The sequence below is a fragment of the Hemicordylus capensis genome, chromosome 2, assembly GCF_027244095.1.
Source record: "Hemicordylus capensis ecotype Gifberg chromosome 2, rHemCap1.1.pri, whole genome shotgun sequence".
Taxonomy (NCBI): Eukaryota; Metazoa; Chordata; class Lepidosauria; order Squamata; family Cordylidae; genus Hemicordylus; species Hemicordylus capensis.
Genome location: NC_069658.1, coordinates 327,172,702 through 327,197,727, shown reverse-complemented (window position 1 = coordinate 327,197,727; position 25,026 = coordinate 327,172,702). Strand labels below are relative to the sequence as shown.

The following is a 25,026-nucleotide window of genomic DNA, read 5'->3' as shown; positions in this document are numbered from 1 at the left end:
ATTATGTAGGCTTCAGTGCCATCTTGTAATAGTGAAACCAGCTCTTCTCCTGTGCCATGATGTGTTCTTGTAGCCCCAGTTCAAAGTGAAATGGACTAGGAAATCCATTTGGTGTTTCAAGACAAGTCCCCATGCTGATGCAAAATCCTTATGTGTGTGCAAAGGCCTGGTGGGGAACAGTGCATAAAAAGCAACACAGTGCACACAGGCTTTCTTTCTACCTTTTATTATTTCAAACCATGTGAACAATTTGGTAAAACATTTGTGATAAAAGCTAGGCTGCGTCTTGACGGTTACTAATGACCCTGTGCCCATCAACATCAGGACAGGCAGAGCCGCTTACATACAGCAGTGTTTCCTCAACTGACGCTACAGTTAGAGCTAAGAAATTACATTAAAATAGACCTGACAGTACAGCAACCTCAGGAGCACCCACAGGCCCTGGGGTGGGGCACGTAGGAATGGAAAGAAGTTGACATCAACATTGCTTAGTCCTTAGTGGAGTCTTAGCCCTTAGGAACCTAATTCTGTGGCCAGGAAGAAACATGTTTAAAACCCATGGGCGCTGCCCCCTCATAAAAAGCTTGGCCTGGACCACAGCGGAAAGGGAGAGCAGGGCTGGGGAAAGGGCGGGGTGGGGAACCCAGTTTATCCAAATCTAAACACAATGCACATTGAAGCAAACTAGGAAACAGATGTAAACATACAGACACCCTCAAGGCACAAAATTTACTAGAGAAGATGAGCTCGTATTGGGCAACTCAACGTTTACTACTTGACATTTTAAATAAGTTTTTTTTAAAACGTTTTCTTAAAAAACAAAAACAAAAGAAGATCAACTTTCCCCACACAAATTGACTTTTAGAGGAATGTTTTTGTTTTCTTGCTGGTCTGTGCAAATTACAGAGGTAGGGGCTGAGAGGCTTGCTTCATGGCAAGAACTCCTCCATGGAAGGTGAAAAGACAAATGGTCAGTGATTGCTTTGGCAGAGCCAGAGAGAGGGTTGCTTGGACTGGACAATTTATCATGTCTCAAAACAGAAGTAAAGAGTATTAAGAACATGTCCACACCCGCTGACCTGCTACCTTCCGCACTTCAGCTTGTTTTTAAATGGCGTACATGAACATGTTACAGCTATGGCAGGCCACCAATAACTGGTGCTCGAATAAGGCTTTGTGGGCACAGGGAAAGGATAAAAAACTACCTGCAGCAGGCACCCGGGACAGCACAGAGCAGGGGAAGCAATGGAGCCTGTCTCTTGGACAGGAAGAATCTCCAAAGTCTCATCATTAGGAAAATTAAAAAGGAATGAAACAAAAGAAGCAGGAGTCATTAAATGGTGCGGTCCTCCTCCCTTCATCAACACCAGCCTCTTCCTCATGTGGAGCAGTTCAAGTAATCCTGCAATGGAGAGAGGACAAGAAAGTGAACGTTCAAGGTTATATTGGTCACACCACACCATTTGAGGCAGTGGCCAGAGGGGCTTTTTATCAGCTTCGGCTGATATGCCAGCTGCGTCTGCTTCTTGAGATGAATGACCTCAAAACAGTGGTACATATGTTAGTAACCTACAAACTTCTGCAATGCGCTCTATGTGGGGCTGCCTTTGTACAGTGTCCGGAAATGCCAGTTGATACAGAATACAGCAGCCAGCTTGGTCTCTGGGTCATCTTGGAGAGACCATATCACTCCTTTGCTGATAAGAGCTACACTCGCTGCCAATAGGTTTCTGGGCAAAATACAAAGTGCTGGTTATAATCTATAAAACCCTAAACGTCTTAGGCCCTAGATAGTTAAGAGACCATCTTCTTCATTATGAGCCCAACCACACATTGAGGTCATCTGGAGAGGTCCGTCTTCAGTTGCCGCCAGCTCGGCTGGTGGCCACACAGGGACGGGCCTTCTTGGTTGCTGCCCCAAGACTGTGGAATGCGCTCCCTACTGAAATACAATCCTCCCCATCTCTGTCAATTTTTAAAAAGCATCTGAAAATCCACCTCTTCACCCAAGCTTTTTCAGCTTTTTAAATTTTTAGGTTTTAATCTGTGGTTGATTTTTAAATTGTTACATTTTTTAAAGTTTTTGTATATGTTTTAACTTGTTTTATGCTATTGTTAACCACCCAGAGACGAAAGTTTGGGGTGGAGTACAAATTTGATAAATAAATAAATAAATAAATAAATAAAATGTACCAGACAAGCACATCTCACACAACCTTGGGTTTGCCTTTCATTTCTTTCTTTTTTAAACTTTCATTGATCTCCTCATTCATTTACAGTTTAGATTAATTTTTACAGGGTTCTATAGAAATTTCAACAATTCCATAGTAGAAAAAAGCCAACAAATCTGTTGTTGATGATGCTGGAGTCTATAAGCTGGCCTCCCTTTGAGTGGTAGAGTCTGGTACTGAATCCCAGGTGGGAGTTCATGGACCACTTTCCTGAGCCTGGAGCTGTGCCTCAAACGGCTCAGACATGTTTCAACTTGGTAAGGGATAAACAACTTGACCTCCACAGGTATAGAAGTATTTCATCTTCCAGGGAGCTCAAGTGAGCCCATACAGAACAAGTTTGTGTTCTCTGCTTAGACCCTCCAGCATCCAGGCCCTTCAGCACCAGCACCTCCACTTCACCAGATGATCCATGTCTCTGCTTTATCCTCTATGAAGGGAAAAACTCCCCCTGCCTACCACCTTCATCCTGCCAGCCCTCTAAATCTATCCAGTCTTGACATCTTAGACAGCTGCTTCTGCATTCCTTTTCTGAAGGCAGTGGCATGCACACTTGTCTCTTTTAAGATGTGTGTAGAAGTGACAGAATTGATAGTAATGTATCATAATGATACATAGTAATGTATCACACATATCACTTATTTCCCCAGGAACAACAACAACTTCTTTATTTGTTAGCCATCCCATAATAAATTATTCTCTGGGCGGCCAAGGAAGAAGCAGAAAATGCATGTCTTTTCTGCCACATAGAGGAGTGTATCATTTTTCTGAAGCAACCTTGGGCATCTGCCCAACCTCACCTTCCTGTGTTCCTCAGTAGATGCCACCTGAAGAGCTAGAAGAGCCCGCAGTCCTTCAGGTTGTTTTTGATGATGACATCGGTGACAGCATCGAAGACAAACTGCACGTTCTTGGTATCAGTGGCACAGGTGAAGTGGGTGTAGATCTCCTTGGTGTCCTTCCTCTTGTTCAGGTCCTCAAACTTGCTCTGGATGTAGCCAGCGGCTTCATCATACTTGTTGGCCCCTAACAGGAAGAAAAAGGAACAGGACAGGATAAACAACAGTATCAAGAAGAATCTGATTTTTTATGCAAGTGGAGGTTTTAGCCCCGTGACACTACTAGTGGAAATTAGGCACTGGTAACTGGGAAAACAGCACATGGACTCCGGCTCTGATCCTTAAATAGCCCCATATATAAATAATGTGTGTAATTCTGACATCCACATGAAGAGTAGTCCATAGTAGGAAGATGTTGGGAGTGGGAGATGATGGCCCTGAGGAAGCTCTGTTCCACTGCCTCTTGCCCAAGAAACTCAGAGCAATGGAGCTTAGTCATACATAGGAAGCAGTGACACTAAAATGAAAAAAAAAAAACCCACCCGGCCTGGGCCTCATATGCCATGTCACGGAGCAGCAGAAAGAAGATGAACAACTGGCAGGGATGTGCAAAACAACCCATGTTCCCCCAGGGTAGCTCCTAGGGACACCAAAGTGGGTTGGTTAGTAGGGCATGATGGGTGCTACCTACCACCCAACCCACAAAAGAAATGGGCAAGCGGACAATTTTACACAAATTTTTAACTTTCTCCACAAAACCCCATATGATCCCATGGGGGTTTTGAGGAAAGGTTAAAAAATGTATGGGGCTTTTGGGAAAAGGTTAACAAAATGTTTAAAATTGCCTGCTTGCCCATTTCTTTTGTGGGTTGGGTGGTAGGTAGCACCCATCATGCCCTACCACACAACCCACTTTGGTGTCCCTAGTAGCTACCCAGGGGGAACATGGGTTGTTTTGCACATCCCTGCCAGTTGTTCATCTTCTTTCTGCTGCTCCGTGACATGGCATATGAGGCCATACCCAGGGGGAACAATGAGGCCATACCCAGGGGGAACATACTCAGGGGGAACAATGGGATGTTTCGAGTTTCCCCATTGCTCCCTAAGGCCAGAACATCTGAAAATTTTTGTGTTTGTTTCTTCAAAATAGCCAGCTTGACTGCTGTTTTGATGAAACGTTTTGCCCGTTTTGTTGGGCAAAACATTGCATACATTGGCCATTTTTTACAAATCAATTTCATATCCCATGCTGCTACAGACCCAGCAATTAAGGCATCATCTTTTCTTGGGCATGTCTAACCTCTCAACCTAACTGGAAAAGGGGAGAGAGAGAGAGAGAGAGAGAGAGAGAGAACGAGCGCACCAGAACAACCGACTAACTTAAACACTTTCAGACCTATCCCATAACAGATTCTCTCTGCCAGCAAAGCTAGAAATACCAGAGACAAGATCTAGTTTGGCTGTGGTATCATAACACACTGCCTGCTTGATAATCCACACAGTAATGCTTTCTGAAAAATGGACTGTGATAAATGCTCTACATAAATCTGGATGTTAGCTGTCATCAGTTGTATTTTGCTTGCAGAAAAGCCCCATGGCTTAGGCTTAGCCAGTGCTGCCTTCCCAAAACGAATACATTCACCCCTAGATCTTGCTTGCAGACTGAGTTTTACAAAATGTGGCATATATAGACACTCAAATCCCAGAATGGCAGCTGATAAGAAGTGACAAGCTGTTGAAGTGAAGTCAGCTTGTCTTGTTCTATTCCCGCTTCCCCCCCCCCCTTCAGCAGCAGCTACACAATCTGGGGACAGACTCTGCTTACAGCTGAGGAGCTAATCAGCAAATGAAAATTCCACACTTCCTGCTGTGCAGGACAAGCACAAATACAAGGGGAACACCTCCCATCCCCTTTGCCAAAATCTTAGTGAACAGCAAATGCTGGATATCAGGGGCCCCATTCTATTTAACTAGAGCCACACTTGTTGAGCAAAATGCAGACTGGGAGTGTCCTGAATTTCATTTCCACTGTGTAGATCCAGAGGCCATGCCCTTCTTTCTCTACCTTTCTTAAGACCCAAGCTTAACCATTTTACTCCATCATAAAAGAAAAAGCCAATATCAGAAGAACATAACTAAGAGAGTTTTACGGCACCTTAAAGAGCAACATTTATTGTGGGAAAGGTTGATTTATTGTGGCAAAGCTTGTGGCAAAGCTTGACCACAATAAATGGTCAAGGAGAGGAGAGCTGGTCTTGTGGTAGCAAGCATGACTTGTCCCCATAGCTAAGCAGGGTCTGCCCTGGTTGCATCTGAATGGGAGACTTGATGTGTGAGCACTGCAAGATCTTCCCCTCAGGGGATGAAGCTGCTCTGGGAAGAGCAGAAGGTTTCAAGTTCCCTCCCTGGCTTCTCCAAGATAGGGCTGAGAGAGATTCCTGCCTGCAACCTTGGAGAAGCCGCTGCCAGTCTGTGAAGACAATACTGATCTAGATAGACCAATGGTCTGACTCACTATATGGCTATTTCCTATGTTTCCTACGTTTTTCTGTTTCCCAAATCTGCTAGGCTGCAAGTTTCATTTCTGTGCTTCTTACAACAGAGTGACATGGCTACACCCACCCCCATGGAATGTACCTGTTTACTAGTCTATCTGAGTGCATACTCTACTGCCATCTAGTAGATGGGACCAGAAGGGGTCTATGACAAATCGCCGCAGCCAACTCACCGCCGGTCAATTGGACACAGACAACTCGCTGCAGGGAACAACGGAACTCCGCCTCCCGCCTGCCGCCGCCTTGGAAACCTGTCCTGTCACTTTGACTTTCATTCCGGATGGGGCAAACGAGAGGGATGCAAGAGGAAGCTAAATTTCCACCTACCACCCACCAAAGCATGTCTTTCACGTTCTGCCGTGGAAGGAAGAATCTTTCTGCATTCCTACCTGTGGGGTTGTGCCTCATGAGAAGTGAAATGTCAGGTGTGAAGCCTGCACCAGACCTTTAGAGCAGGCGAGCTGCCATTTTCCTCCGCATTTCCCTTTGCGGGTCTCCCCAAAGCAGCAGCAGACCTTGCTGCTGAGTTCTCTTATTAAAGCAGACTACCTCACGTGTATCCCAGGGATATTAACAGAACTTGGGGGATCTGGTGTGTAGTTGAATTTTGAATTGTTTAGCAAAACTCTTAGGAAGAGATTTCCTGGTCAAGGTGTGTATTTAATTCTCTGAGGGAAAGTACAACTCACTGCACTCTATGGCCCAGTATAAAACTGCTTACATGGCAAAGAAGGTATCAAGATGCCACGCCAATCATTCACTCTGCAGGATTGTACAGACTGTTGGGCTTTTATCTATTAATTTTTGCATGAACAAGAGACTGGGCTGTAGTCTGGGCTGCATTATCTGCATGTTGAAAACAGGCATATCTCCTAGCATCCTCCCCATATCACATATCTCATCTGGGCCTCATTATCCACATGTTGAAAACTGGCATATCTCCTAGCATCCTCCCCATATAGAACATAGCCTCTTGTTGGACACTGTGGGGTTTCTAAATAGCAGTATTATGACCAGAACGCCATATTGGATCAAAATAGTCCCTTTTTCATATTTGTCACCAGTGTGAACTATTTATCACCTCTGGAGAGGTGACAAAAATGCAATAGTAAGAAATCAAAAAAGATGTGTGACTCTTCTCAGATTTTGATTCTGCTGCCTAAATATGACATTGCAGTACTGTAGTGAAAGAGGGGTGAGAACTTCGTTTAGTAGAACAGCATCAACTCGCTCCCCGCAGCAGCTGCCATTTTCTCCGTGTCTCACTGGGATGGGGCAGGTGGGGGAGGCAGGCTAGGAGAGCAGCGATGTGGGCTCTACCCATTTCGAGTCAAACGGCCCTTCTCTGGAGGCAACTTGCCAGCCTCACTGAGAAAGCGGCAACTCTCCTGCAAAATGGAGCTTCTCCTGACAAAACCAAGGGGCAGGTGGACAGGAGGAGGGCTGGGAGGCTCTCTGTCCGAAGCAGAAGGGGCGCCCAGAGAGCCCTCCTTGCAGCTTCCGCTCGGCGGACAACACATCTCCCTCCCCGCCTGCCCCCTCTGCACGCCCGTCCTGGCACTTTGGCTTTCCACCCGGTGCAGGCAGAGCCACCGCTGCAGGCTTCCTGCCCGCTGCTTGTTCGTTTGCAACAAACTCCGTTCTGTGTAAGAAAACTCCATTGTGTGTAAAAGGTTTTGCAAGATTTCTCTTTGGGGTGGGGTGGGAGGGAGCTTCCTCTCACTTGTCCCCTCCGGATCGAAAGCCAAGGTGACAGGACGGGCTTGCGGGGGGTGGGGTGAGTTGTCCCATTCCCAACTAGAAGGGTGTCCTCCCAGAATCAAAACCTGTGTACACAACTTCACAGGAAGATGACCATTATTGCCATGCTACCACTGATAAATCGGAGGTATTGGCCATGGCCATTCATCCTTCAGTTTCAGAGATGGGTCAAGATGCTCCTGACATGGTAGCAAAATATCACCCATATATATGACTGAAAAGAGGCCACTGTGTATACGACACAGTTGCCCTGGCAGTTCCTAGTGGAATGGGAGCACAGGATATAAATAGTTTGTTTACTAAACACACACTTCACAAGGGGCTCTATATAGGTAAAAGCTGCAGTTAGTGACTTTGAGGGTATATATCAGTTCATACATATGGTCCAGCAGAAATCCTGAAGGTGTGTGTGGGCACACTAGTCTACAGGGTGTGTTGCCAAATATATGATATAATGCAATCATTGCATGTTTGTGGTACTCTCAATTGCCACAATTTTTTTGTGGGGCGGGTGGGGGTGGGGGGTTCCATGAGAATTGGCCATGCATACGTCCTGCCCACAATACTTAATTCTGTTCTATGCATGGAAGTGAGCATTCAGCTCCTGCAACCCACCAGAACAGAAGCTTTTCTGTTTGACCAACTATGAATCAGCCCTAAATCAACTCTTGCTCATTTCGGAATTGCAGCAGCTCACTCCACAGAGCATCTACCACTGCCTGATCAATAGCCTGCTATACATCAGTTCTAAATAATCACTTTGAGGCTAAATATCTAGAGCAACACAAGAATAAATCTGGTTTTTGACACTGTATCCCACCAGGTTTTACCTCTAGATAAAAAGGGAAAACGACTGGAAATGATAAGAGAGGGGAAAGAGCAAGACACAGGAGAGATAAACTTGATACTGGGGATTTTGTAAGATGGAAACTTCTTCTTTACCTACAACTAATACCAATTCAAGGGTTATGTTCCCAGGCCAAATAGAGCCTGACTGACTAACCACTTCTGAGACCTCAAGTAAATTTTTGAAACTGGTGAAAAATGGCAGAGAAAAATACCTGTGTACTCTGGGAAGCAGATGGTCAAGGGGCTGTGAATGATCTTCTCTTCAAAGAGATCCTTCTTGTTGAGGAAAAGGATGATGGATGTGTCTGTAAACCACTTGTTGTTGCAGATGCTGTCAAACAACTTCATGCTTTCATGCATACGATTCTGCCAAGACAACAGTCAGGAAATGTGTTTAGAAGCAGCAGGGAAAATGGCACCAACAGGCTGTGGGGAGTGATGCTGCAGGCCCAAGCTTCATACAAACGTACTGCATAAGAAGGCCTGGTCAACACCTCCTGGCACTCCTACCAGTTGCAACTGCCATGGGAGTGCAGGACTTGATGCTTGGCCCTGAAATCTAGCCTAAATTATAATAGAGCCAACAGGATGTACCAGAAAAAATTGAGTCAGCAGCCCATAGGATGCCTACAGCTCACGTGCAGTGAACAAAAAGGCAGGTTTAAAGCGTCGTGCACTCTGCATATAAACCACCAACTTATAACCTAAACAGACCTTCAAGGTTGAAATTTTATGGTTAGTTTCATGGAACATTGGGCGGGGGGGCTATTGCACACAGATCAATAATTGGAAGTGTGTGAGAGTGCGGTCACTGTGAGCTGGGTATGGTGGAGACAGGAAGGGTGTATAATAGAAAAAGAGCACCTGGAGGGTAGTTGGAGAGGCAGGAGAATGAAAGGGATGGAATGTCTCTAGTGACAGCAGTACTTTCCCGGGAAGGGCAGTGCTACTGATTTACTAATGTGTATCACCTAGAAATACTTTCTTAGATTGGGCATTTACACAATGAGGTACCTGAACTCCAAAAAGAGAAACTCAAATGACCAAAAATTGAAAACAAATACAAACCACCCCAAACCCTCCAATAAAGACAGAGTTCAAGACATAAGCACTGGTCAGTTTGAAGCGTGGAAAAATTAAAATCAAGTGATACCTGCCCTAAAGAGTCAGCACGGCACCCTTAAGCCTGTGCTGTAACATGACTCTTTCCTTACCATCTCTTCATCTTCAGCCAGAACCAGGTCATATGCACTAAGAGCAACACAGAAGATAATGGCAGTCACTCCTTCAAAGCAATGGATCCATTTCTTCCTCTCAGACCTCTGGCCCCCCACATCAAACATCCTACAAGTAAAAGCAACACAGTTACTGAGTGAGGTCTGATTCTGCAGCAATCACAACCGCATTGCATCACTGAAAACCTAGAGAAAAGCTGGACTTCAGAAACTCAGCAACATCCAAACCTCGAAACAAAGTGTAACTTGGGTGCAAATCCCTCATCTTTCCGGTTCTCACTGGTGCAAGGGTAAGTAGGGGGTTTATGGATCCGCGAAGCTTAGCAGGGGAAACTCCAACAGAATGCCTCCAAAGGTGAGAGGCGCTGCTGCCCTCACCTAGCCCGATTAGCTGGAATGCCCTGGGTCAAACCCTTCTTGAACTTTCTTTACTTTTTATGCAAGGAAGGGAAACACACCTTTAGGGCAGAAAATCTGCTGAAGTAGCAAGGCTTTCTGGTTATGACATTTTGCAAACAGAACCTCTAGGTCAGGGGTCCCCAACCTTGGGTCTGCAGATGATGTTGGACTACAACTTCCATAATCCCCAGACACAACGACATTTGGCCATTGTGTCTGGGCATGATGGGAGCTATAGTCCAACATCATCTGCAGACCCAAGGTTGGGAAGCCCTGCTGTAGGTCGTTAGGACTGGAATCTGTACCAAACCCATGTTTGGGATCTGGGTCTCCCCAGTTCCCTGAGAAGTCACACAGATATGACCAGGATGACTTAAAATGAACATTACCAACTGATGACAATTCCCAAGAGAATAGCTGTTTTAGTCTAATGAAGTGACCAGCTAGAGTCTTGATGTGTCTTAGAGCAGGGTTTCTTAACCTTTGGTCCCCAGATGTTGTTGGACTACAACTCCAAGAATTCCCAGACATGGCCTTTGTGGCTGGGGATTCTGGGAGCTGTAGGCCAAAAACATCTGGGGGCCCAAAGTTAAGAAACCCTGTCTTAGAGACCAACACATTTTATTACAACACAATCCATGGGCGTTTATGCTACAATAAAATGTGTTAGCCTTTAAGGTGCCACAAGACTCCTTGTTTCTGATCTAGTGGTGGTAGCAGAGCACTTCCTGAAGTGTATTCTGGATTCAAGGAGCATCTTGCAGTCTCAAATTGTGGACTAGGGGGAGTAGAACAAGGGCCCTTCCTGTTCTACTGCAAAGCAGCAAAATAGTGTGTCAGCTGCAGCACAGTGAGTAAGAGGGCTGTAAACCCAGAGATATTTTATTTGGGGGAGAGGGAGCACACATCTGAATCTGGCTGATGGAGCAGTAAGCCATTTGAAGGCCCATGCAGTGCTTAATAATTGGTTACCTGGCCAGCTAGCCCTGAGAAAGGCCGTTACTTATACTTAGAACTGCTCTTAACACCAGGTAATTTCCTAAAAGAGTGTGTATGAAGAGGTGTTCATGCTCCATAGTTGAGGCGCTGCTCAGAATCCCAATCACAGCAGCTAACGCACAGCAACTGTATCCCCTGATGTTATAAAGAAAGCTTGCAGTAATTAAGGGCGGGGGGGGCAATCCAAAATACAACGGAGACTTATAGAAAGCTCAGATGGGACGCCCAAGCTAAATGCCAATGGAGTAGGGATTTGGGATGCAAGGCTTCTGGCACCTCAGATTAGGCACATGCAGTCAGCCAGCATCTCTCTATGCACCATAGAACACACATATAGGAGAGTAACAGACTGTTTTTGTAAACATGTTGTTGTAACTGTATATTTTGTAACATTGTACTTAACTGGCAAAAAAGGGAATATCCATATGCAAGGAATCTGGTCCTTAAAGACTTGCCACCCACCAAAGAATGCCTGCCTCGCCACACTTATAATCTCTTTTGCTAGCAACTATATAGCTTCATCTATTAAAATCTGATTGCTGTCTCTCGACAAAAGCTGATAATTGCTTTAAAAAAGAAATTCTCATAAATGGGCAACATTTACTAGCAAAAGCAATGGTTTCTTTGTTGGAGTTACAGGGAAGAGCAGGGTAGTGGTAGTGAATGACACATGAAAAGAAAAAATGGCAACGTTTATATGGATTCCATCTGCAAATTTCATGAGGCTCTAAAGTTCTCTCTGGACAAGTTAATTAGCACTTCTCTGTATAAGTAAGATCAGTGGCCTGAGAGAGTTCTGGCTGTAGGTTTAGAAAAGTGCCCACCTTTTTGAAAGGGCACACATTTGCTCATTTGTAATACTTGCTCATATGTGAGCAGCTAAATGCAACTGAGACGCTGGAAATGCATTCCTGTTGACATTCTCCAATGGCATGACAAACCACGGTTTGTTGCAACGAAAGAACAAGTCATGGCAAGCTTCAGACTCGTACACAGTCTCCCTCCTTTCTCCTCCTCTTTCACATCCAAGATGGAAGCTTCTGTTTGTAGTTTGTTAACAAATCAAAGTTTCCTGTTTTCAGACACAATGGGAAACTGTTGTTTGTTGCCAAAAGAAGCTTCAAGTCTCCTCGCCTTGTGCGCAAAGAAGGAGGGAAGCATTCATCCCCACTGGGGAGACAAGAACAAAGGAAGGCAGTTCCCTCCCTCCACAGTCAGACTAGATGTCTATTTACATACTTAATGTATATACTTCCCCCAACCCGAAGGGAAAAAAATCATTGTGGACATCCATGGAGGGAAGGTTTGTTATAGCCTGTTCTCCTCACAAACTTTAGCCTTGAAGAAGACAGGACTGCACTTTGCAGGATGGAAATCTCTGAGCACAACACCAGAAATTTAAATCAGCTAAAGCTTGTGCAGTTTGGATTCGTGCTTATGCCCTAGTTAAGGCAGCCTTCAGCCTCCTAATGGCGCAGCGGGGAAGTAACTGTGGGGGGGAAGTAACTGCATGGAAGCAGGGAGCCTAGGAAGCAAGAGGTTCCTGGTTCAAATCCCCGCTGGTATGTTTCCCAGACTATGGGAAACACCTATCTTGGGCAGCAGCCATATAGGAAGATGTTGAAAGGCATCATCTCACACTGCATGGGAGAAGGCAATGGTAAACCCCTCCTGTATTTACCAAAGACAACCACAGGGCTCTGTGGGTGCCAGGAGTCGACACAGACTTGACGGCAAAACTTTAAGGCAGCCTTGCAAGTCAATTCACAGAAGTTACTATCCTGTCTACCTTCACATACCTATGTACACAATCTATGGCCTGTAACGGCCACAATAACACTCTTTTGACCAAGCTTCTCCACTTGGGCCACTCGGCAATTCTTATTCTCCACAGGCACCCTGGGAAGTGGCCTCTGGCAAGCTGGAGTGAGGCACCTTATTGGCTTGGGCTTGGTGCAGGTGCTATGGACCAAGATACCATTAACTCTTCAGTTTCAGATACAGATAAATAAGAGCATAACAGCAACAGGAAGCATGAACGTGGCAAGGCTGATGAAGCGTAACTACGATTTCCAGTGTCTTTTAGCTATTTTCCACCATGGGAATCTATTCACCAGTTAGCTAGACACATCATTGCATCTTCTCCTCATTTCCCATATATAGAGAAGCTGTTTCTCCCAGTTATGACAGGACCAGACTAATTCATCAGGTCGCAAAACCCACTACCCGTTTTCTACTTCCTTTCCTCATCCCAGATGTTCTGTATTTTCATGTTAGGGAAGCAAGTGACTAAATCTCTCTTGGCTCACAGTGCATTAGGAGTAACAAAGACTGACAGGAGCCCACAGCAATGCAATTATTTCGCCCAAAGTGCCATTTGTTTGTTAAATCTACTGCAGCCACATTGGTTGTGAATTTATCAACATTTCAAAGGCTATTTCTTATCTTTCAACTACATAGGTAAATGGTCAGAACAAAAACAGTCCAAACAGTATTTTCCATTTATTATAAATATTTACATCTTATCTTTCCATAATAAAATGCCCACGGCAGCCAACTACAACAAAATAAAAAGCAATAACGCAAGACAGAAATACAATACTGCAGCAGCAGCAACAAAGTCTCCTGAGCAAAGTTTAATTTAATGTGCAGGTAGGATTGTGTGGGAGAAAGCAACCTTTCAGGTATCCTGGCCCCAGGCTATTTAGGGCCTAGAAACAGATTGGAAAGAAGTGAAGCTGCTGGAACAAGGGAGCAGTACACTCTGGACATCCGGCTCTGTCAACAGTCTAGCCACCGCATCCTAGAGAGCTGAAGTTTTCAAGCACTTCTCAATGGCTGCCCCCCAGCCAATAGAATTTACTGCAGTAGTCCAAGCAAGATGCAACTAAGGCCACCCAGGCAAGATCTGGCTGCTCTAGGAATTGGAAGAGCTGGCACACCAGCCTAGGATAAATAAATAAATAAATCCATCCAGATCCAAGGCCAGCTCCAGATGCTTCCGCAAACTGCAAGCCTGTGTTTGCAAAGGGAGTACTACCCTATCCAACAGAGCAGCACTCTAATCTCCAGACAGGCAGGTCTATTCAGCAGGTGAACCTGTTTTATCTGGATTAGACCTTCTAGTCTTCGCCTCCCTCCAGACTATTTCTTTTATTTATTCTATCTGTGGATGGATCTCAAGGCAGTGTACATGGCGCTCCCAGGGGTCACACATCCAGGCACTGAACAGACCTTGACTTGCTTAGCTTCATCCAAGTGGCTATATGATGAATCCTCAGACCATGCCTTGGGACCTGGACATTTTTTGGCCTCAACCACCAGTTTAGAACTTCAACGGCTTCCCTTGGATGTGATGGGGGGCGGGGAGAGAATGCTGGGTATCATCTGCATACAGGCAGCAACAACACATGCCAAATCCCTGGACAGCTTCCCCATAAGTTTCATGAAGACGTTAAACAGTATGAGGAACATGGGATGCTGCAGTGTAGGCCAACAGCCAAGATGTCAAACATTATTCCTTCTCCCACAACACTCCTGCCAAAGGCTTTGAAAGCAATAGGTTTACATTTTACTGTTGCTTGAGTCTATTTCGTGTGGCTTGCATCCAAAAGACTGTAGCAACATCATCTACAACCCACTGGAAACCATCTCTGTAAGAGAGGATCCTGTGCTCTGACCCAACAAGGAGGAAGCCTCATTGTGTATGCCAATACTAAGAATTGGTCAGAACTCTGTACACAGCCCTCCCACTACTTCATCCACCCAACCAAAACTAACATGTGCAAACTCAAAGATTTGGTATATGCTTTATTTTAGAGTTGATGACAAATTCTACTTTTAAAGAAGTACTTTACTAATCCAGCATAGGGGCAAGTGTAACCCAAAGTCAGTCATAGAAACAACTACAGGATGGATACTGCAAAGAAAAAACCCCAACACTTCTTCAATATTTTCCTTTGACACTACAGAGCACAAGTATGCTGCCTTAAACTCTTGGAAAATGTAAAACATACACACCCAAACCAGATTTTAAAACAGCTGAACATGGGTTCAAGTGTCTTTTATGAACATATGCAGAGAAGCTTTGCAGTCCATGTACGCACAGCAAAGATATACTCACATATCATCATTCAAGTAGTATAAAGCACACACCACGGATAGAGGTTATTCTCACTGCTGGGGGGAAATAAAGCATGCAAGGTGAGAGTAAGAGTTGGCAGAGAAGCACTGCAGGGAATAAGCACTCTTCCCCTCCCTCAGCCCTTGGGCAGGAATTCTTCCTCTGAAGCTTGGATATGAGAGAGAAAGAGAGGAGCACTCTCACCGGGGCTTGCTGCCAGCCTTCTCCACAAGCACAGACCGCCAAGGCAGGGGCAGGCAAAGTGCTGCGCTTAACAATGAGAGGAAGCAGAGTGGAAATTCCATCCTGAGGAAAAGTGGGGACAGGAAGCCAAGTGCCATGTAAGTCAGCTGTGCCCTTCCACTCTATCTAAAATGCCACAGACTAGCGCCTGAAGGCCTTTCCAGGACTTCGAGGCCCCACCTGAAATCACCCCTCCAACCTTGAAGTTTTCTTCCTGTTTCAGTAGACTGAAGGAGAAGTGTTTTCACCTTACTCCTTTCTACTTTTGATTTCTCTGCCATCACCCAACTCTACATTTCTACCTGGTTTCACAACCCCCAACTTCGCTCCTGCCCCATTTGGATGGCCTTCACCTCTCCCTCTTTGGAATTATGTCTGATGATCAAAGATTTGATTATCAGGAGAGGAGAGCTGGTCTTGTGGTAGCAAGCATGACTTGTCCCCTGAGCGAAGCAGGGTCTACCCTGGTTGCATATGGATGGGAGACTAGAAGTGTGAGCACTGTAAGATATTCCTCTCAGGGGATGGAGCCACTCTGGGAAGAGCAGAAGGTTCCAAGTTCCCTCCCTGGCATGTCCAAGATAGGGCTGAGAGAGATTCCTGCCTGTAACCTTGGAGAAGCCGCTGCCAGTCTGTGAAGACAATACTGAGCTAGATAGACCTACAGTCTGACTCAGTATATGGCAGCTTCCTATGTTCCTATTTGCTGCTGCTCCTAGTATCCTCCATGTCCTTAATAAAAACTTCTTATTTTGGAATAGTTCTGGCCTCTCAATTTTGTTGGTTTCTCTCAAAATAACTTACAAGCAATGACACTCAACAGTCCAGACCAAAGATCTGTTATACACGCTGTTCCTATTGATTTGGCTAAGGGGGGCTAGCATTCTGAGGTTTTACCAGACTGACAGCAGCCTGTTCCTCCAGGTAGTTTAAGAGTCCCTTGACTATCAAAAAGAGCAGATATTCCAAGGTCCAGAGCATCTCCCCCATAACTGGCAAAGTGTTTCTGCAGTGAATCCAACCCAGGATACATAAACTAGGACACTGTTCTTCATTGCCTGGGAGCCATAGACAACTCCCAGCAACCCTCAGTGTGGCTCCCTGAATAACTGTAAAGCAAAATATTCACTCAGCAATCCTGGCCCAATGGGGAAGCAACCATTCCCATTTTGCGATGCAGTGCTTTGCCCAGCACTGGGGCACCTCCTTTAAGGGGAATGGAGCCTTCACAGCCCCTAGCACCAGCCTGAAAGGTGCACATGGGATGCTAGGAAATGTAGTCCTTCCCAGCATTTCCCCCATAGATAAAGCTCTATGGATAAAGCTCTGGGAAGGCTAACGCTTCCCAGGATCGCTTCTGCACCTTCCAAGATGGTGCTGGGGTTGGGCAGGGTTCTGTTTTCCTTAAAAGGCCAACTCTCCCACTGGTGCTGGGGAAAGCACAGCGCTGTGCTGAAGGTGGGAAATGGTTCTCCGACGGGATGATTTTTGTCAAAGTGGCCCCCACTTGAAAAATAGTGAAGATAACTGAACGAGGGCCATATATGTGTAAGATGCCATGCTTGCTTGGGCCTGTGTAACAAAAGACACAATATAAATTAATTTGCAATTCAAGATCTGTTACTGAACGTATTCTTCCCTCACTGCTCTATCTGGCAGTTTATATCACCCCATATCCAATAATTTGAAGAAGGATTTTAAAAATAAAATGGATGTTTAGCTACTTCAGGACAGCTACTGTAAAATTCTAGCTGTTTAGGACTAAATTTAAAAGCTACTGTGAAAAAAATCCCAAGTACCTTCACCAGCCCCCAGCAAACACTCAGTTTTTCATAGCATTTCCAGTAGGGTACATCTATTCTGATCGTCTTTCATGTAATTCACCACAGAAATCTGCATAAGGGACTTGCGAAAGCATCCTGTGCTTTGTCATTTCCTGGCTTAGTTCTGCAAAATAACCTGAACTTCACTGAAGAGATACAAACTTTTAAGCAACTGGTAAGAGTGGAAACATCTTACAGCTCAATTTCCCCCCACTACTACTACTACTACTACTTCTCTCTTCCTTTATTCCCCAAGTGTTTTCTTTTCATGATGAATTTACATCTGTCCATCCATCCACTTAGGCATCATCAGCTCTTTGGGCAGAGGTTAAACCGGGTTACTCTGCAACTTAGTCTCCATGCTCCTTGTGTGGAGTGGGGAGGAAAACATATCAAATCCATGACGGCATGTATGGTTGCCTGGTAACAACTGTGCACATTTAGAAGGCATTCACAAATAAAGGAGACCTGACCTGGCAGTTCTACAAGGAGGAAGAAGCAAGTATGCACAGGAGAGACAAGAACACTAGCGCTGGAACTCAGCAGGGAAATACAAGAGTGCTGACCTGGATGCATTCCTAGTTATGCAGCATCTACACACAGCTGAGAAAGAGATGGGGGAGGGAGGAGAGTCATCAACAATCTGGTATGGGAATATTATCTGATGACATTTAAGAATATTTATATGCAAGTGCCTCCTTATTTCTCAAGCGATTCTAGACAGCCCTCACTTGACAGCCAGATGGGCTCTCCGGCCTAGTGACTGAAGGAGCTGAAATAAGCTGGTTACTCTTGGGATAGCCCCTTATAAATCACCACTCACCTGGGGCAGGGAAGAATTGCCTCCAAGTGAGCAGATAAGAAAGGTCTGTAAACTCAAGGGGAGCTGGTTATCTCTTTGTCTCTGCCCCTTAGAACATGTGTGGGATAATAAAGGTTTCTATGGACTGATCACCTTTTTGAACTTGTTTGGAATGCTGCTGATAATTTAATTATTAAGACATATTTCTCTATAGAAAGACAGTGGTCACAGCACACTTTTGGATGGGGAATAGGAAAAACCAGGCAGGCAGGCAAACACCACCTTCCGACTATCCAGACTGGAGGGAAGGGAAGGGAAGGGATGCCACATCTCCGCCTTAGGATAATAGGACTCCTACAGAACTCAGGGCCACAATGACAGCAGTATCATTTAACAGAATATACAGGCAGATCCTAATGGCGCAGTGGGGAAATGGCTTGACTGCCACCTAATGGTGCAGCGGGGAAATGGCTTGACTACTAAGCCAGAGGTTGCCGCTGCGAATCCCTGCTGGTAAACACCTATATTGGCAGCAGCGATATAGGAAGATGCTGAAAGGCATCATCTCATACAGTGCAGGAGGAGGCAATGGCAAACCCCTCCTGTATTCTACCAAAGACAACCACAGGGCTCTGTGGTCGTCAGGAATCGACATCAACTCAATGGCACACTTTTACTTTACGGGCAGATCCACATTAAAAAGTGGCAACTCTGTTTTTCAGAATGTATCCCTCGGTTATTTACAAGGTTAAAATACAACAGTAAAATCCATAAAACCACATTCAAACAACAACATGTTATGAGCATGCTCAGAGTTTCAGCGCCCAAAGTGGGAAGTCCCACTCTGGTGCTGTCACTCACCCCATCCTGCCGGCTGCTCGTGGTTATGACTCCATTTGTCTGAAAGGGGAAGTGGCGTAACCATGAAGGTGGGTGCTTCCATGAGCAACAACCTCCTCGGGCGATCCTGGTGGCTGCTCACGGAAGCACTGGCCATCACTGTTTGTGACTTCCTCAAGGAACATAGGAATATAGGAAGCTGCCATATACTGAGTCAGACCATAGGTCCATCTAGCTCAGTACTGTCTACACAGACTTGCAGGGGCTTCTCTAAGGTTGCAGGCAGGAATCTCTCTCAGCCCTATCTTGGAGAAGCCAGGGAGGGAACTTAAAACCTTCTGCTCTTCCCAGAGTGGCTCCATCCCCTAAGGGGAATATCTTGCAGTGCTCACACATCAAGTCTCCCATTCATATGCAACCAGGGCAGACCCTGCTTAGCTAAGGGGACAAGTCATGCTTGCTACCACAAGACTAGCTCTCCTCCCCACTTTGGGTGCTGAAACTATGAATGCCGCTGGTGCTCGTAACATCTGAAGAAGGCTACAAAGCATTAGCTTTCCATTTATTTTTAGGTCTGCTACAGCTATGCTTTTATACAACCTACAAAGTCTAACATTGAGCTACCCAGGGTGATATATATTTCTCTCATGGTCAGAGGACAGGACTGAAAATGCAGTGCCTCCATATATAGTCATGAGGTGATTCACAGCAGCTGGAAAATGTGGCATCAGTTCTATTGGAAATCAAGTAAATTGATTTCCACATGCAACTGTGCTGAGGAAAATAATCTAGATAACACCATTTGGCTTGAAGGCAGATTACCCTGTGGAGAATGATGACCCAGAAAGAACCATGTTACTGAAAATCCAATACATGGAGATGAGAGTTTTTCATGACTACAAATGCTATACTCCGAGGGCAGGCGGATACTTCAAGCTGGCTTCCAGTCTGGCTCTCACCATATTCCGATCACCAGAGCAGATACCCCGCATGTCAGGTGAAGGTGAACCACAAGAAGAGAAGCAAACTCTCCAGCTCAACTACCAGGCTTAAGGAAGGAAATTCAGTTCCAACTGAGAACTATCAGGAGAATTACAGCCTGCTCTGGTTTCTCATTGCTATATGCTGTGTTAATATTGCAGGGCCTGCTGAAAAGTAAGAAATAGGTAACATTCCTTATGTATCTCTTTTAGGAATATTCCATCGCCCAATTCAGACATTATGTTTCGCAAGTGTACATATGTCTGTACACTGTACATGTGTTTGTGTGAATGACTGTACCTGTGTTCATTTTAAAATGAACCTGGATACGGGACCGTCAAATGCATTGTACACATAGGAAATGTACTTCTGCACCTGCATCCAGCATAACATATGAATGACTGTACCTGTGTACAGAATTGTACCTGTGTATACTATACACTCATATGAGTGTTGAACATATGGGCCTCATATGTATCTCTTTCAGGAGAAAGGTTGCAGCCTTCCTAATACATTTTTGTGATATGTTAGTAGGGATTCTACATGCCTGCATGAGTCACTGCTACTGTCTCCAAACAGTATGCCACCCAAGTAAAGGAAGATCCATGCACTTAGGAAGACACGGGCATTTTAAGCATTAAGTCTCAGTTATAGTCCTATTTTGTACTTATTGGATCTCTGCCCCACTAGTGAAATTATTGAGACAAAAGAACATAGTTGTAACATGGATGTTACACAGTGTTTCCCCTACAACTACTGACAATGGCGTCTGCGTGGGTGTGGCTTTTTGCTCAATAGAATCTGTTTGCCAGAGTTCAAAATATAGCTCAACTTTATCCAACAGCTTTTTGGAGGAGTGAAACAGTCAGCTGGTTTGTCTCCAAGTGTTTTCTAAAGTGAATTTACACTGGGAAATGCTGGACATGGGAAGTTAACAGTGAAATGGAAAGCTTTATAGTCCACTTGCTGATCAAGTTTGGGTATGCAATGCACCATGGTAACAAATGTGCCAAGGAAACATAGTTTTAGAGTACATTTAATGGTCAGTGAATTTCACATATTGTGGCGAGCTAGGAATGGCACTCTGACTGTGATCCAATTATGACCCCTCCATGGTCTTATTGACTGTGCTGAATTTGGATAGATTTTTACATGAAGTCAGGGTTTGATCCACAGTACAAATTGGGAACTATCTTAAATGAATGCAGACTTCTGGGAAACTTCACAACAAATGTGTCACAATAATAAAACCGAATGATTCTTTAATAGCATTCAGGTCATGAAGAACAGCATTCAACTGGAGAGCGGGGGGGTGGGGAGAGAGAGGTATCTGAAGAATAAAAACCTTCAGTTTAGGATGAAAGTTAAGACAATTCCCCTTTTTCCTTATAGTTTACAAAGTATTGAAATTGCAAGTTACTGCGGTAACCTTCAGTTCTGTTGCATGTGTGTGTACATGGATGCTAATTGTTAAAGCAAAGATAATACAGAAAGGTGTATAAAATCTGTAATGCTAATGAGGCAAAACTGAATGTCACCGTATTAACTTGTAATTTCCATACTTTGTGGACCACATGCAAAAAGGGGACCCATCTTAACTCCCATCTTAAACTCAAGGGTTTTAGATATTTAAATTCCATTTTTATGAATATATTAAAACTATTGCTTTAATTGGTAGTGTTTTTGTCTTGTTTTTGAAGTACATTGTATGGATGTGGGAACTTTACTGGGTTTTTCCCCCTGAGGGAGGGAGCTGCAGGGAGCATGGAGTAAACATGGAGAGCACCATTTGTGTCAGAAGACCAAGCCAACCATTTCTCTCTTCTTCATTCCCTCCCCTCACTCGTTGGTCTGTCTCTGTCAGCAACCGGGCATCCTGTGCAGTCCTGCATATGCCCACCCACCCCGCCCTGGAACACCTCCTCAGTGGGTGTCCCTCGTCTCTTTTCTTGACAAACTCAGGCATGGCTGAGATAAAATCTCAGATAAGGAAATGAACTTTCTAGTGAAGACTGTCTAAGAGGAAGTGTGACTATAGTGACGCACCACTGATGTTGCTCATGCTTTAATAGGGGATGTGGTTGGTTGTTAGCTTTCCTTCTGAATAGATTTAGTTACTTTATAGCTTTGAGGGATACGGGATTTTTCCCATGTTCAAACAAATGATAAAAATAATGCATATCTTTTGGGGGGGGCGGGCGGGCGGGCTACCTTCTTGAACGAACCAATCTATTTACAGCCCATACAGGAAGGCAGTGACCATTTTTCTTAAACTGAGCAGCTTGATTGGAGTTTTAGCTTCCCAGGACCAACTGGTACCCTGAGCATCTTCCCAAAACAAATTGTCAGGGAATACATATAGGGGTCCCGTGTCTTGGAATGGAGCACCCTACCTTTCCGCTTGTGCTGCGTTGTTGTGGTGCTATGGCTGTAATTTTGGTCTCTTGCAGTCTAATCATTACAATACAAAAACCTTCCAAAGTGATGACTTCCTGCTGCATTTAGAAGGGACAAGTGCAAGAGGATTACACTGGCACCATCTCAGCAGGAAGGTTTTAAACCAGAAGCCTGTTATGGTTGGGCTTATTTGGCTCCTTGCATTTTGTGCCCTGGTAAGTGCAAACCAGCATGTTCTCTTTTTAATTCAACCCAGAGACATTTGCACTCCAAAGGCAGTTCTATAAAAAGGAGAAGATAAAGAAGAAAAGGAAAGTGAACTTCTTCTGCACGCAGGCCAGGAGGAAAATTAGGTACCTGTCATGGCAACAAATACATTTCTTGGATCAAACTTCTCCATAATCAGACAACTGAAAATGTGGCTCTCTTACCGGGTTGAGGTATATTGCTCCCCTCTAACAAGCTAGCAAATGCCTTTGTAGAAAAGTACGGCTTTTGAGAATGACCACATCTAGGGAATTTTAAACTGAATATCTATCTTCTCAGAATGAATTAGAGAAGATGGGGCCATCATTCTTGCCAAGATGGCAGGTTGGTGAGTTTCATCTGATGGTTAATTGTGTGGCTCGCTGTGTGGCTAGCTGGCCAACAGCTACAAAGTCCATGTCCCAAAGATTATCCTGATCTTCAGATCCCGAAAATCAGAAAAGAGGAAGCAAGCGAAAAAGATACAGGTGTCATGCTAGAGGCCAACGCTTGTGTTGTCTTGGCATTTCTGTTTGATTACTATTTTCCCACTGGTTTTCCCAGGATGACTGTGCAGCTGTTGCTAATTCACATATTTTGCTGTAGGTGGGGTCTATGACATCACTGTAAGGAACAGTTCAGATCTGCCTCCCTAGCAGTGTTTTGACTGTTTGAAGCTCTATACCTCCCCAAACACTTCTCTGGAAATGTTTTTAAGAGGTCATTCCCCAGGAGCTGTCCCCTTTCATTGCCTGGGGATGGACTTGATGGTTATCAATTTCCTTACAGCAGCTGCAACCAATTAACAAACATGATAAAACTGGGTTGCCCTTATGTATTAATGTGAGCAAATATTAGATCAGTGCAACAGGTGCTTGTGCAAAGGAATGCAGAGTACAGGTTCTGGGGGTTGAGATGGGGCAAAGACAATTTTCTTTTTTCATCTGCACAACAACAAGTACTAGTATGTGTCTTCCCCCTCCAAAAGGGAAAGATGTCCTCTTGATTGTTAGGCTAGCTTACTAGAAGCACAAGAGCATGAACCGAAGTGGATTTTGCATCTCTTTGTGCATCACAGAACAGCTCATTTTGATATCCCAGGCTGTTCCAACTTAGTACATAGCTGAAGACCCAACAGAAGTGGATTCAGTTTGGATACAGGATGACTGATCCACTTACATAAAAATTTCAGGATTTCTGCTAGAAGCTGAAAGTTGCCACCACTGCCCCCTTTTTATGCACATGTAAAAGAATAAATTGAAACCTCCTCAAAGTGTGGCTCCAACAATGCATAGCAGCTGGTATCCAATGGTCCATCTCCACTGGAGGATTCATAAGAGCATGCATGCACACACACACAGACAGTGCGTGCACTCTGTAATGCTGCTACCTTGCTCTCTGTTATTTCATGTACTGGAGTCTAAGGCCATCTTTTCCTGCCCTGCAAATAAAGGTTAGTAACATCCACAAGTTTCATTTACCTGGAGAAAGTTATAGCTACCAAAGGTGGCTAGGCCAGACCAGTGCAAACAACCCCAAGCCAGTTTGAAACATGCTGCCTTGTGTGCCAGCTTTGCACCTACTTGAAATGTAGATCCTTGAAGGTAAAATGAGTCTCCACAATGCCTGTAGTCTTCACTCTGGTTCTTAGCACATCTTGCTGGGTTGGAATGTAATCCCCTCTGGCTATTCTCTCCAAGTCATTCAGGTAGCTGCATGGAGAAAGCTAAAGTTAGCTAAGTTGCTCAGTATAAGTTACCAAATGCTTTGTAGATGAACACTACAAGAAAAGGCTGCACCGTAATTTTTTTCAGTGCAAGATCTCTCTCCCTCTCACTCACCCCCCCCTCACATCCACCCCCCAATTTGGGGAGGAGATATTTAGCACAATTCATCCAATTTTCATGCTATCAAGAAAACACATATTTGCTAGTCATCTTGGAGACAAGTAAAAACCTCATGAGTAAGTACCCCAACATGCAAGTGGGTCTACAATACTTAGTAAAAAGTATTATAACAAAGAACCCTGGAGGTTAATGGAACATCAGTGGAGTGGAGACAGAATTATTTTTACATATTTTATGAGTAAACAGTTTATTAAAAATGATATTTCTCGATTACAAGGAAGCAAAAGTGAAAGATTTAGAGAAAGAAAGAAGGAAGGAAGGAAGGAAGGAAGGAAGGAAGGAAGGAAGGAAGGAAGGAAGGAAGGAAGGAAACTATTTTGTGAAGTTTGACAAACACCAGTTGAATGCAGCCAAATCCTATGCCTGTTTACTTGGAAATAAGTCCCACTGTGGTGAATGCACATAGAACTGCAGTCTTAAAGTTCTTTCCCAAATGCAGGACGACTTTGACCTGAGCAACTGCCCCTTTGTACTATAAAGCCTCTGTCTGTCTGTCTCTTTCCGCTCTCAAGTCAACTTCAGAGAGAGGAACAGACTGCCATAATTAAAGCAGGAATCTAGCTGTAGAAAAACACAAGGTTGTGTTATCCTAAATGTAACCCTTCATTTGGGGCTGGCATTCTTTTTGTCATTTTGCCTGTGTGTGTTGCTTTACAGGAGTTATGTGTGGTGTAGAGCTAGGAGGTGCCTGGCTCTAAAGAGAGATTCTTCTGGGAGAGCTACTGACTCTGGGGCTGCGTCCTACTCACCCTCCATCATCATTTTAGGTTAATCGTGGCTGCACAGTTACATTAAT

General features: G+C 44.6%; 1 protein-coding gene across 1 annotated transcript in view; it reads right to left on the bottom strand.

The window, feature by feature from the left end:
* Positions 1-210: 210 nt before the first annotated feature.
* The window catches only part of GNAI2 (G protein subunit alpha i2), a 178,480-nt gene continuing 153,664 nt past the window's right edge, over positions 211-25,026 (bottom strand). The window contains exons 5-9 of the mRNA XM_053296520.1: positions 23,907-24,035; positions 9,450-9,579; positions 8,448-8,601; positions 3,032-3,257; positions 211-1,402 (exon numbers count right to left, since the gene is read on the bottom strand). Of these exons, the coding sequence (XP_053152495.1) occupies positions 3,067-3,257; positions 8,448-8,601; positions 9,450-9,579; positions 23,907-24,035 (604 nt within the window). The 3' untranslated portion in view covers positions 211-1,402; positions 3,032-3,066. The remainder of the gene's footprint in view (positions 1,403-3,031; positions 3,258-8,447; positions 8,602-9,449; positions 9,580-23,906; positions 24,036-25,026) is intronic.